This window comes from Nesoenas mayeri, assembly GCF_963082525.1.
Source record: "Nesoenas mayeri genome assembly, chromosome: 1".
Taxonomy (NCBI): Eukaryota; Metazoa; Chordata; class Aves; order Columbiformes; family Columbidae; genus Nesoenas; species Nesoenas mayeri.
In genome coordinates, this window is record NC_137541.1 from 87,371,851 (window position 1) to 87,385,127 (window position 13,277).

Below are 13,277 nucleotides of genomic sequence, written 5' to 3' on the forward strand. Positions count from 1 at the left end.
CAAGTTATAAGGTCAGACCACCTCTTTTTTCCAGAGAACAAGAGTGAAAGTTGAACTGATATGAAAATTACTCAGATTCGTACTAAGGGGCTAAAGCCTAATGGAAATCCTTGTTTAAATATTATAATAATACTAATGAAAAAAATGCTGATATAAACTACAGAGATAAGAGACAGCGGTATGATAGCAAGTAATTTTTTTTTTCTGTTCTGAACAAGAAAACCATCCGTAGTCTGCTACAGCTTTTGAAGTCTGTCGAGCAAGTAATGGATTAAACTGCTCTATGTTAATTCCAAGGATGAATATGGGGTTTTCAAGATACAAAATGACAGCAGCAGGATGCAAGACCCATAGAAATATCAGTACTTTTAAATTACTTTGAGGAAGGTTGAGGAACTCTGGAAAAACAGCAAAGTTAAGTTTAAACAAAACACTCAGTGAAAAACTCTGGTAAATATAAAATCTGTGGAACAGTAGGACTTAATTATATTATGCCTCTTCATGAATGGCTTGAACTGCTTTGAATGTTACGCAGGCTTAATATTAATAATTCATGATGAGGATAAAAAGTGGTGGTAGTGTAAGGCAGGTAACATACAGTAAATTTCTTTTCACCAGAATTGTTTTAAAAAGGATGTTAAGAAGGTGTGAAAAAGTGGTAAGAAGTAATGTTAGATTGGACATCGCATTGTCACTTATGTTGATCCATTAATGTAAGACAGGAGTAAATGGAGTTCAGTGACATAGAAAAAAATTTAAATTGGGATGAGGTGGATACTTTGTTGGGACATAATTAATGCTTAATGTCATGAGGAGGCAGAAGCTAAAAGCATTAGAACTGAAAGAAATATGATTGTGTTCCTGCATGTATATAGAGAGTAATACACTCTGAATTTTAAGAGTATGCTGTAAAACTTAAGATTTAGCTAGTCACCAGATGCTGCAACCTTCCTTAAGATCTAGAGTAATTCTTTTATCTTTTTCTGTTTTTATTTGGTAGTTCAGACTGCTTGCCAGGCTCAGCAGGAGGATTCATATGTTCTGTGAGAAACTAACCAGTTTGACACATACACAGATATTTTATTTTATTTTATTTTATTTTATTTTATTTTATTTTATTTTATTTTATTTTATTTATATTTTTACAGTCTGGGCATAAAGTTGAGATTATATGTAAATGATCTGCTGATTTTTAGAAATAAATATCCCGTGGCTAAACATCCTGAATGTATTTATCTCCAAACAAGGCATTGTAAGCCTACTAAATCTAGTGCTAAGGTTATAATTGAAAGAAAATTCACCTGTTGATATAGGAAAATATAATTTGGGCAAACAAACCACCTTTTGGTGGCACACAAACCACAACTCACTTTTAAGTCAAGTCAGATAATGTTGTGATTTGTTTAGATTGTTGTGATGTGGTTTTTGCCTGAAACAGGATGGGATTGCAGGACTCCTTTGTATAGCTTCCACATAATTATGTCCTTTACACCTGTGTGTTCTTGTTTTACCTTTTTTTTATATTGCAAAATGATCAGAAAGGAAAAGAGGTGTCTGTCAACGTGCTGTGGATGAGGGTGATGCTAGGCTTAAAGGGGATGAGGGAGACAGAATGAGCATCATCAAGCTTTAAAGTTACTGTGGTTTTTGGCTTGATGTGGCCAATACATCAGTATTATGTGATTCTTTTGGTTGCTGATGTACAAAGCTGGAATGAAATCTGTAGAAATTTGACTTATCGTTATTTTGTGCTTTTGCACACATATCTACCATAATGCTGAGTCACAGCAACCGATAAATTTGTTGAAGGCAAATTTGTCATCAGGGGAAGCATGAAGTAGGTTTGGTTTCAGTGCATTCTATCATTCGCAACCCCAAACAAAAGTTACTTGAAACTACAAAGTTGATTAATAATTTAGTTTATTTTTAACCTAATTTGTTTGAAAGTGTTTGGGATTTCTTATTTTCATGATACAAAATGCTGAAAGGTACACTCTTGTTCTCTTGTAAAGAATATTTAGGGCATTTTAGCATGACTTTTTTTCTGAAAGATGATAGTGTCAAATGATACATGACTGTTGTTTTTCAAATGGTCTGGTTTTTAAATATGACCTTACAGAAAATACGTTGTGGGTCAGCTTGTTCTGTGCAGGGAAGATGTGTTACAATCTTCATCAAAATAAAAATGAGTCTCTGGTTTAAAAGAAAAACAGTTTACGTTTTAGGTTGGAACACAGGAATAATTGCTTTTGCTATTTTGTGCGGATGGGTATGTTGAAGTGAAGTTATTTTTTAATGTTAGTATAATCCTGTGAAGCTGAGCAGTTTAATTCCTCATCACTAACTGCTTTGTTTTATGGCTTGTGGGAACTTTTTGGTTTCAAGCTGATTGTGGACTGTGGAGTTATAGAAATCAGGACAGTGTGGTATTTTTATTTATTTATTTTAGAAAACTTATTTATGGCACTGCAATGACTTTTAATGCAGTAACTCAAATCTGAAAGGCTCAGTTAATGAGTTTGTGTTCCTTTTAAGTTGACCTGGCTTTGAGTTTGTGTTTTTTGCACTCTTGCTCAAGTTAAAAGCTTTCTGGAACTTAGAAAAACTTACTTCAAATCAAAGTGGACCTTAAAGAAAATGGAAATTAAAACATCTTGGAAATACCTTTGTGATAGTAGATGTATGGTGAAGTGCTAGATATACTGTGTATAATCTTTTATCGATTTCCAGCTCCCACCTGCCTTTGATAAAATTGTTTACCAATAAACCTTGTAAATGCATTACTACTTAAACTTTTCAGTGGTGCTTATTAAAAACAAAACCAAACCCCATAATCCTCAAACTTATAAAGATCGATTTATGTGACCAGGTGTATGGCTGTCAGTGCACTTAACTGATGGTGTACGCTGATGTGCCAGATCAGTTTTTGAGACAGCAGCAAGTAATTTTCTTTCTGTTAGTAGTTTGTTGTTGTGGTGGTTTTTTTTTTCTTTTTACTTCAATCAGAGGTCTGCTTCCTTGTGGTGTTTTCTGTGTGTGCATATGTGTTTTTTAGTGTAAAAACAGAATATCAGAGATCTGGCCAGCAGGTGTTGGCCTGACTTAAGGCATGTCTCTTAAAAACCCCTAATTTTTGTGAGCACAGAGGTCGTTATGAATGTTACCTGGGAGTATAATAAATCAACCCTTCAAGATTAGCAATTTTGCAAAAATACTTCTGATATAGTTATTATTTTTATTTTAACCACATTTGCTGCCCCTTTTTTGGTGGAAGATGAGGAGATCGTATTCTTGAAATGTGACATCCCTACAGACCTGCATCAGCATTGTTCAGATAATGCAGTCTATTTTATTTTCTCCATTTTGTTTGCTTTCAAGCATATCTTTTATGTTAGAAAAATGATCGATATTGAACTTTGATGCTTTCATGTTCCATATTGTGTAAATTTGTATGTCTTTTCAGGGATTGTAGTAGTTGTCACAAGTTTTAAAATTGGCCTTGTCTCAAGCAAGTAGCGGTCCAACTTTTGAATGGCCAAAGGATTAGAACGTGTTGAATTTGCCATAGATTAAGTGGATTAATACTTGCTTTGCTATTTCATGTGTTTATAAAGATGATCGAACAGAAACAATTGTCAATTAAGGCCTACTGGCCATGGAAAAAAAAACCTAAGTGAGGCTAGCAAGTCTGCATAAGAAAGCAGATTTGAAAGACAAGGAGATGGGCAGCAATTCCATGAAGAAGTCCCCTTGCTACTTCCACTTCTTGACAGAAGGTCCCTAAAAGGGGCGTCTGTTTTTGTCTTTGAATGTTATATTCCATTTGAAGCTCCTTTAACCTTTGGGCCTTTTGGATAGCAGAAGGTATTGATTCTGTTTTTCTGCATCATTCTTGTGTGATGGTTGCCCGTCACACAAGACTGTGCGTCTCTGCTGTTCTGCATAAACCGAAGTCTCTCATTCTCCTAGTGAGCAGCACTTGTGCCTGCTGCTGCAGCTTTCCCCAGCCACAGAAGATGAAATTCACATAATCATTTTGTTTCCTTCTTAGTGCTAGGTTTTGATATATCTTTGGCAAAACCTAGTACTTTGCTGGTCTTCACAAATACTGTAAATGTTGATTTTTCGAGTGCCTGTGAGACATGTTTTCCAATCACGTTTTACAGCTAGAGCAAGTTAAGCAAAGAAGTTGGCCGTGTTGTGCTTGAGCAATAGCTTTTTATAGTTGTGATGGTTAAATACCCTTTCTTCTAGATGTCCTGAGCTTTACAGGATTCTGAAGACATTTGCAATTAGAAAGTAACACCACTGCCCCTCAGGTGATAAAGGTGTTTCTACTGATGGGCATGCCCATACACCCCCTGTAATCCAGTATGCTTGTCAAATAGTTTTGCGAAACAAGCAGAAACACCTTCACGAAAATGTTTATCTGGTTGAGCTGGCTTTTCAAACAACATGAGGTGGCAGTGAAGAGAGAAGTCAGTCTGCTGATTTTTCTGAATTTTCTTCTTTTCCCTCAGATAACACTGTCAATAGTGTAGAGACTTGGTTTTGTCTCCCTAGGATGTTGGCAAATGTAGCATCTTGCTCTAGAAGTTTTTCCAGGGAAATAGCATTAATCTGAGGTGATATTTTTTATCATTCTCTGCCCTATATTATTCATGGTTTTATTATGAAGACCTTTTGTTATCGTTCATCTCCTAGAAAGCTGACAGTATACTTCCACAAGATTTAGATACTTCTGTTAGTTTCCTGAACTAGTTGCCTTAGAATTGCCAAAAAAGCAAATTGGAAGGCCTTTCCAAAATCTACACTACATGAGAGAAAAAAACACATTTGTGGCCAAAAGTTTGGATTTGTAGAGAGTGTGTTTATAAGATTAATGATTGACTAAGTGCTACTTTCAGGGTAGGTTTTAAAAATTGAATAGGTTTTCCAGTTTCTCACTAAGAGTGTCAGAAGATTATGTATCCTGTAATCAGAGATCAGTGAATTGCTAGAACATCTGTCCAGGCTGTGCTGTAGTTACTTGGCACGGTATGAAGAAGGATGATTTTATTCTCTAAGGGGGTCTAGAGTCCCATGGCAGAGCCAATAAATAAACACAAAGTTTCCTTGGAAATAAAGGTTTCATAGTGTAGCCAAACCGTTTCTTACCTTGAATAATTCCAGCTTCTGTCATTGCTTGGAGTTCAGTCTTGACAGTGCGATTTCCAACACTGGTTGTTCTTTCAGGGTTGACAGTATCTCTTGTATCTTTTCACTGTCTTTCTGGCGGCCATCTGAAAGAGAGAGAGCAGTTTGATGGTACTGCCACAGATATACAAGTATGCCTTCAGTGAGTGCTTCTCTTCTAACAACTGCTTCTGTTAGGAGATGTAGACTGGTAGTATGTATGTTAGGTCATGGATCTTCAAGATGACTTTTTTTTTAATCCACCTACACTGTTTTGTTGCAGTGTCCTTGTTCGCCTTCCTTTTCAAGTCTTCCCCTATCAGTGTATTTCCATTGGAAGGTAGAATTTCTTGTGCAGGTCTACAGTTCTGAAATAGATTTTTTTTTTTTTTTTTTCCCACCCCTAATTCCAAAGAAAGAAGCTTTGTCTCTAACAGTCTTTAAATCAGCAATGTATTGGGTAATCTTAGTTTCAGTCATCTGGGTTATATATACCATTATGCAGTTCTTGATTTGTAAGGCCTTTATTTTTACATCTGGATGTCTCTGACGTGTGGAATATCCAAGAGTATTAGTCACATGGCATTCCTTCTAGCAAAGCCCTTAAGTCTAGTGACAGTGATATCTGATTTAAGAAGGCAGGGAGTTCATTTTTGCCCCATCTAGATGATTGCTTGGGACAAGGTAGGTCATAGCAGTAAATGAATCCACATTTCCCAGTACCTCCAAATTTCTTTGATTTGATGAGCAAGGAGAAATGCAGCCTTTTTCCTTTCTCCTAGAAATGAGTGCTTAGAACACATCCACATTTGGTAGGGTACTTGTCTTGATCAGTGAAAAATTTGAGGATCATAATTTCCTTAGGGAAACATAGACATTCAGGAATAGATAGTGGTTTTCATTTTACTAAAAGTCATGTTTTTCTGTCTGCCAGACTGAGGATAAGAAAGCGTCATATGGGGTTTGAGTGATGCTACACAAAAAGCCAAAGAATACACCATGAAAACTCCTCACCAGGTCAACAGACGTTGTTATCTGTAGACAGGAGTATCCAAAAATTGTGGAAAATACTATGCTATCTTTAGGAAAGAAAAGATGGGTAGAGCATTTCCATGACAACCACCAGAGATTTTCACCAGAAGTAGCATTAATTTTGATAGGACAGAGAAGATCTAGGGTTTACTTTTTGCTATGAAAAAATAACATTAAAGTGACCATTGAAAGATTCTTCACTTAAGCCACAGCAAAGCTACTGAAGATGAGTGAGAGGTGACTTGAAGTTGTTTTGTCTCTGTGGTTTTAGTCTGGGGGGAAAGACCACATCCTGAAACAATCCTTAGATTACTGTAACAACTGATATAGGATTATTATATTTTTAGTCTTAAATAATTTGTGTGCTCACACTGAATAGATCTAAAGATGCTAGCAGTAGATGCAGGCTAGATAAAATTCTGGATATGGTCATTGAATTTTTCACCAGTAGTTGGGGAACCACTGTTTTGAAAAGATTTTTAAGTGTACGGATTACTCAGAAATTCGAAGAGAGGGTTAGTCAGCAAAGTGACCTATCTTGAAAGTCAGAAATGAGCACAGCCAAAAGTTACAGCTAAAGCTGGTAAGGGTTGTCATAAATAAAAGATAATTTTTAAGTTATAGAACTAAAGAGAATGAGAAAAATGTGAGGGGTTGAGGTAGTCAGAATTGTTGTACCTCTATTTTCAATAAATGAAATGGTGGTATAAAACATACTGGGAGATGGCAAATAGACCTCTGAGAAGAAAATGAAAATCCTTTCAGTTTTGCTTCTGACTTTAAGGAAATACATCTATATGCAAGTTGGGAGATGAGGGGAAGCTAGGCAAATAAGTACAGTATGGAAGAATATGTGAAGGAACCTTACAGCTGATTAAGTTAGATGGTGTCATTGATGTTTAGAAACATTGGAACATCCTACAGAGGGGCAACGTAATAGAGATCAGATGAAATTGTGTAATACGGAATGAAGATGCTCATTGTCAAGGATTTCTTTTAAATAAAAACTTTCAGAGACTGAAAGTGAAGGTGCAAAATGATCACAGGAGCTGTTGAAGTCCTGAAATCCCAAATAAAAGCAAATGTAATTTTCTGAGTTTGAGAAGACATGTTTCAGATAAAAATGGAGAATTATTAATAATGTCATGGAAGGCCCGAGATCTTATTGGGGCTGTTGTCTGTGTGTGTGTGTGTGTGTGTGTTCATGTTCAAGGGCAGATTGACGAGAGTGTCTGCAAAGCCATTTTTCTGTTAGGCATGTCTTTTTAGCTCATGGTTGTCCATCTAGTCTTTGAGTTAATTTTCTGAATTCTAGAATGTATCAAATATTTCTTTCCAGATGTTTTAGAAACAAAAGGAATTCTCTACTCCAAGTGTTTGTTAGCCTGAACTTTTTTGTTCGCAGTTAGAATCCAGGGCTTCCCTGAATAGTTTGTGTTTAATATACAGGTAATGCTCACTTACTGAAACTGAAACCAGGAAGAAAATGTTACTGCCAAGCATATTGCAAGAAATATGAACACTTTAAGTTCAGATACCTAAACACAGGAGGAAAATGGTATCTAAGCTGTTAAGAATGATGTAGGGAACATCTGACATTCTGAGATTTATCTTTTTGTAGGACCTTTATTAAAAAAAAAAAAAAAAGGCGTTTCGGAAAGAGGCTTTTCAGCAGAATTAGGCTGCTGAATTACTTACTTATATACGCAAGTTTTTATGTTGCATTCAGTGAAATCAGTGACTGACCTTGAATATAGTAGGTTTGGGTCCCTTAATAGTTTTTAAGATCTCGGTTGGCAGAATACAGTAACACTTCGAGCGATGCCTGAAATGTCTTCTGTGAAAGTCAGCTCTGATCATTAGAATTCTTATAAATGGTTGTCAGGTACCAGCAACTTAAAAGATAGCTCTAATAAGCAGATTTAGATAGATAGATACTTATCTCTTAAAACTCTTTGTGCTAACTGAAAGAAGAGGAGGTTAGAGCAGACTCGATTATGTGTTTGATGTATTTTAAATAGGAAACCTAAGCTGTTGAGAGTCTGTATACACTTGTGTTGCTCCATTTTAAAGTAAAAAGTACACAGTAGATCATTTATCACCTGGTGGAATTTGAGGTAGGTAGCATATTTAATACAACATATTAGGGCATTCAAAAGAGACCTTTAAAAGCCCTGTAAAGTTTCCTAAATTTTGTATTGCAGAGTTACATATATTTATAACATATTGGAGAGTCTGCATCTGTATGAAGATGTACAGAAATACTGAGATGTTTAGAACTTTGTACCTACCTTTTTTGGATTTAAAAAAGGGAATGTAAAGAGAGAAGTAGCAGCAAGGTGGAGTGCTAAGAGCTGATCCACAGCCCATTGATTTAAGGGGGTGGTGGTCTTTCCACACAGTTGTATAGCTATTCATAAGGAACGCCAAAGGGCAGCATTGTACATGTGAAAATTATAATGGATAGCTGTAAATGCTGATCTACCGAGTTACATAAGACAGACAGTACTTGGAAATCCTAGGCTGAAAAAAGGCCCTGCTGCATGAATGGTGGCAAGATTAGAGGCTGAGGGTGGAGGGAAGTGGAAGAATAGCACCTCTTTCTTTGCAGGAGTGAACATTTTTGGTCGTTAAGCCATCCTCACCTAAAATTTGTCTCTCCATTTCATTTTTCTTGTACGTCTTGTCTGGATAGAAGGAACATGAGGTTCTGTTAAATTAAAATGTGAATTTGAAGTGCAAAAAGCCCCTAAATTGACTAACAAAGTAAATTAAACTAAAAAGCAGCCTAATATCCCCTCACTCAAAAGTGAGGACAGGGAAATATAATTAGCTTGGCTAATTGCTGTTATGGAAAAATACGAAGATTTATTAATGTGGCTTTTTTTTTTTTTTTTTAAAGCCTAGGCTTGTAGATCTCAGTTCTTTCTTAATAAATATTTTACTCATTTATGTCTTGTAGTGTCAGAGAGCAAAATAAAAGTTTGTCAATCTGATGTGAAGCACTGACTCACCAAAGTGACAATTCTGTGAAATTTTGCTTTACAGCTTCTAAGTTATTGGGAGTTAGGTGATGGAATATACGGTGACAGTGGCTGGAAGTGCAAGACTACAGAAATTAAGAGGTGGAGAGAAAATCTAAAATGGGTTTATGAAAAGTAATTGTTTTCTGACTTGTGTTTTTATTTACATTGTAAAGGAATCATGACGACCTCAGGAAAAGAGAATTTCCGACTGAAGAGCTACAAGAACAAATCTCTAAACCCTGATGAAATGCGTCGCAGGCGGGAGGAAGAGGGTCTTCAGCTACGGAAGCAAAAGAGAGAGGAACAGGTACTGTAGTTGCGATAACTAACCAATCCTTAGAGAGTCTTGTCTTGCACTGTCTCTGGCTCTTTGCTTCTCCCAAGACCCCTGTCAGTTGTTCCTGCCCTGCCAAGTTCATAGATAATCAGTCTGAAATGAGTCACCTGCAGAGCTTTTTGCCTCTTCTGCAGGCTCTACAAAACTTAGAATGGCCACTCCTCATTCCCTCGAGTGTAATATTGGCCAGAGCTGCTTGGCAATAAAGGTGTTTTGAACAAAGCTCCTGTTGTGGGTTTGGTGTTGTGGTTTTTTGTTTTTGTTTTTTCTTTCCTTGTTGTGTTTGTCTGGTTTTGGTAGTGTGGTAGTTTGTGTGTTTTGTTGTGTGTTTGTTTTTTTTTTTCCCCTTCCATCTGAGTTGTGGTGGCTCTAATGTCTGTTCCAAGAGTGGCAAGCTGGGGTGAAATAGAAGGAAATATTTCAGCTAGAATAGGATGAGAAGGTCTGACCGAATCCTTGGAAGTTGCATTAATGATTTTCTTGAGGTAAAAAATAATTTGTTGATCTGATAAAATCTCAGTTTTCTCTCTTTAAGGTTCAGTTCCTTGATGAATTTACAGAAGTTCATGCTATGTTTATGCTCATGAGGCTGGCACCTTGAGTAGTTGATTTAGGATCATAGAATAGAATCATAGAATGTCCAGAGTTGGAAGGGACAGTTCACACCATGTGTCCGAGGGTGTTGTCCGGTCTCTTCTTGAACACTGTCAGGCTTGGGGCCGTGACACCTCCCTGGGGAGCCTGTTCCAGTGCTCCACCACCCTCTGGGTGAAGAACCTTTTCCTAATGGTCAGCCTAAACCTCCCCTGGCATTTAGTATGTTGTAAGCAAAATGATTGAGAAAGATACTTGGAAACAAAGCTCTACCTGTTTGTGTGTTGCTAGTTATTACTACTTCACATTGCAAACTGGCAGGTGCTCTGCAGCTTTAATGGGAAAATGGCAGCAGTGACAAGACATGATGAAAACTGTTTTCTGATGAAAACAGGTAGCACTTAACAGTTCTTCCTTTTATTCTTAGTTGTGTTCATTGGAAGCTTTAAGAAAATGGTCCAATTTCAAATAAAGTTGTAATGAAGCCTCTTTCATCTATGTTGAGGCTTCTGGAGTTAGGATGAAGACAGTAATATACTTGTGTTTGGAATGGTAGGTCAGGTCTGTAATTTGTTCTGTTTAATATCACATTCACATTGTCAATATGAGATGCTTTCAGGGAAAGTCAGGTGAGAGTTCTGAGGCTGAATTGCAATACTTCTTGTTGGTTTTGCTCAGTAGGTAGCATTTCCAGACTACTGGTAGCACACAATGTAACCGGTCTTACTTGTAAAGCTGTTTCTAAAGTAGGAAAGTGATGAGTCATTTTCTGTTTTATCTGTGACTCTGACCTCCCCCTTGGACCTGACTGTTACAGGCTGGCTCAATAAAGTGTGTGGCAGTATTTCCTTCTGTTAAGGAAAATTGTTAGTCCTAACTGGACTAACAGTAGAACAGAAGTGGAGCTGCAAGCAGAGTCTGCAGCTCTGCAGTTTCAGACCTTGTGCAGGTACTTCTTTTTTATGTATTCGACACAGAAGTTTGCTTAAATTCCCCATGTTTGTGGTGGGAATTTTTGTTGTTGTTGTTGTTGTTTTGTTTTGTTTTGTTTTAAGCCAAAAAACCCCACAAAAACCTCACGCCTTGGAATTTTCACATAACTTGCTAACGTATTTATTTTGGTTTAAGATTGTGTTTGAGCACATATTTGTTAAGCTTGAGTGGGCACATCATACAGAAGCCTAGAAGGAACAGCATTCCATAAGGATTTTTATCACCTAGGGTTGCTAGATATGTAGCAGTTTTGCATACTGTTTCCTCCCCATCTTCTCTGTGTCTGGGCTCTGTCTTACATGTCTGCAGTGGTGCAAATCTGACATGGTTCAATGTTGGAGTCTTGTTTCCCAAACTCAACACAGCACTCTTGTCATGTTTCTTCTAATGAGACAGCTGGGTTAAGGGGAGAAGCTGCTCTCTAGCTCTCCTTGTTACATCTCGAGCTGCGTACCTTCTCTAAGTAGTAGCAACCAAATTGTATTAATCCCACTATGATTTCTTTAGACCAGTCCCATGTGATCATTCTCCAAAGCCTTCTTTGCCACAGTAACGCAATTACCCCAGCCTCTGCAGGTATTCTACAAAGATCTGTTACACAGCACTTCTTCAGGTCTTTGAGCCCCAGCATCTGCTGCAAGAATGTGATTGCCTGAAAGCTAGAGATAGCTCATAGATGGTGGGGGAAGGTGAAGAAGAGAAGGGAATATCAGTGAGAATTCTTCAGAAATGTTGAGAGTCCTGTACCCAGTCCTGTACCCAGTGTACTAGTTTCTTTCAGGTGATAGTGTATGTCATTTTTATTGTAGCCTCGCATGACATGCTGTGTATATATTAAATACTTTCTCTCTTTAGTTGTTTAAACGCCGAAATGTTGCAACAGCTGAGGAAGAAGCAGAGGAGGAAGTGATGTCAGATGGTGGCTTCCATGAGGCTCAGATGAACAACATGGAGATGACTTCTGTAAGTGATGAGAAATGAGTACAGTGTTTGTTGAAACTGAGCAGGCCTGTTTTGTGGTGACTTCAAGGGAATGGAATTCCAGAAAAATGTGAAAAACATAATTCAGAGAGCTTATGGACAGCTCTTAAACATCTGGCACAGTGAACTTCCCTGAAACAGATTACACGACAGAAAAATGTTATGGATAGAGTGAATGGTTGCTCAGTGGATATGCTTTCAAGAAAATGAAATTCATTGTTCCAGGCAGGCGGATTACTTCCTTGCTTGGATATTCACCATTATGGGTGATTTTGTCAGCTGTTGCCCAAAGTTATTAAAGTTTTTAAATTGAAAATTCATAATGCTTGAAACATGCAAATACAAACCAGGCAATGTGTTCTTGAAATTTACAGGGTAAAAAGGGTCTGGGTGGAGTTCTCTGTTAGAAGACTTTCAAGTGGCACAATTTTTAGCAAGGGTGTTGGAAACGCAGCTAGACCTATACCTTATCTATTTGCATGTGTCCTTGAACACCATTCCAAGCATTTTAGTGGAAATTAGGCTTTTCTTCTTTCTCCTTGTTTATTTACCACCATCTTTGTGCTGGAAAAAAAAATGGTCAGGGATTCAGGCTGTAACAGAGAGGATGAAGGAAAATGCAGTCCTCACTTAAAGTCTGACCACTGATCTTCACACTTGTGTCTGTATTCAAGAGTATGAAAATGCTGTTTTCATAGAAATCAGGCTGGGTTGAGTTTCTGTTGATGGTTGTATGTGCCTTGAAAATTATTGAGAAACAGGGAAATGCCTATAAACAATATGGTAAATCACTAATAGAATATATTATTTTACTTTTCAAAAGTCTTTAAACATCAGACAAGTCATAAGTCCCATTTAATAATTTGTGTGGAAGCTTACATGAAGTGACTGAATGATTAAAAATTAAGGCAAGGAGCCTGTCTAGTTGAGATAGTAAACTGTATAATGGTAGTACCTATTTTAGATACCATTATTTTCAGATGGAGCTGTTAGCTGTTACAGACAAAGCTTCAGTATTTTCAGAATTGTTATTTGTCTCCCTGTCTATCTAAGGATTTAGATCAGAGAAGTGAAAGTAAAAATCTGACTTTCCTTATGGTTCTTTACATGGATTTACATGTGTGATGAAGAGAATGTCA

The 13,277-nt window shown here is 37.2% G+C and overlaps 1 protein-coding gene across 1 annotated transcript in view; it reads left to right on the forward strand.

The window, feature by feature from the left end:
• KPNA1 (karyopherin subunit alpha 1) overlaps positions 1 to 13,277 on the forward strand; it is a 53,905-nt gene that overhangs the window by 2,792 nt on the left and 37,836 nt on the right. The window contains exons 2-3 of the mRNA XM_080339223.1: positions 9,407 to 9,540; positions 12,013 to 12,120. Coding sequence (XP_080195349.1) covers positions 9,412 to 9,540; positions 12,013 to 12,120 — 237 coding nt within the window. The 5' untranslated portion in view covers positions 9,407 to 9,411. The remainder of the gene's footprint in view (positions 1 to 9,406; positions 9,541 to 12,012; positions 12,121 to 13,277) is intronic.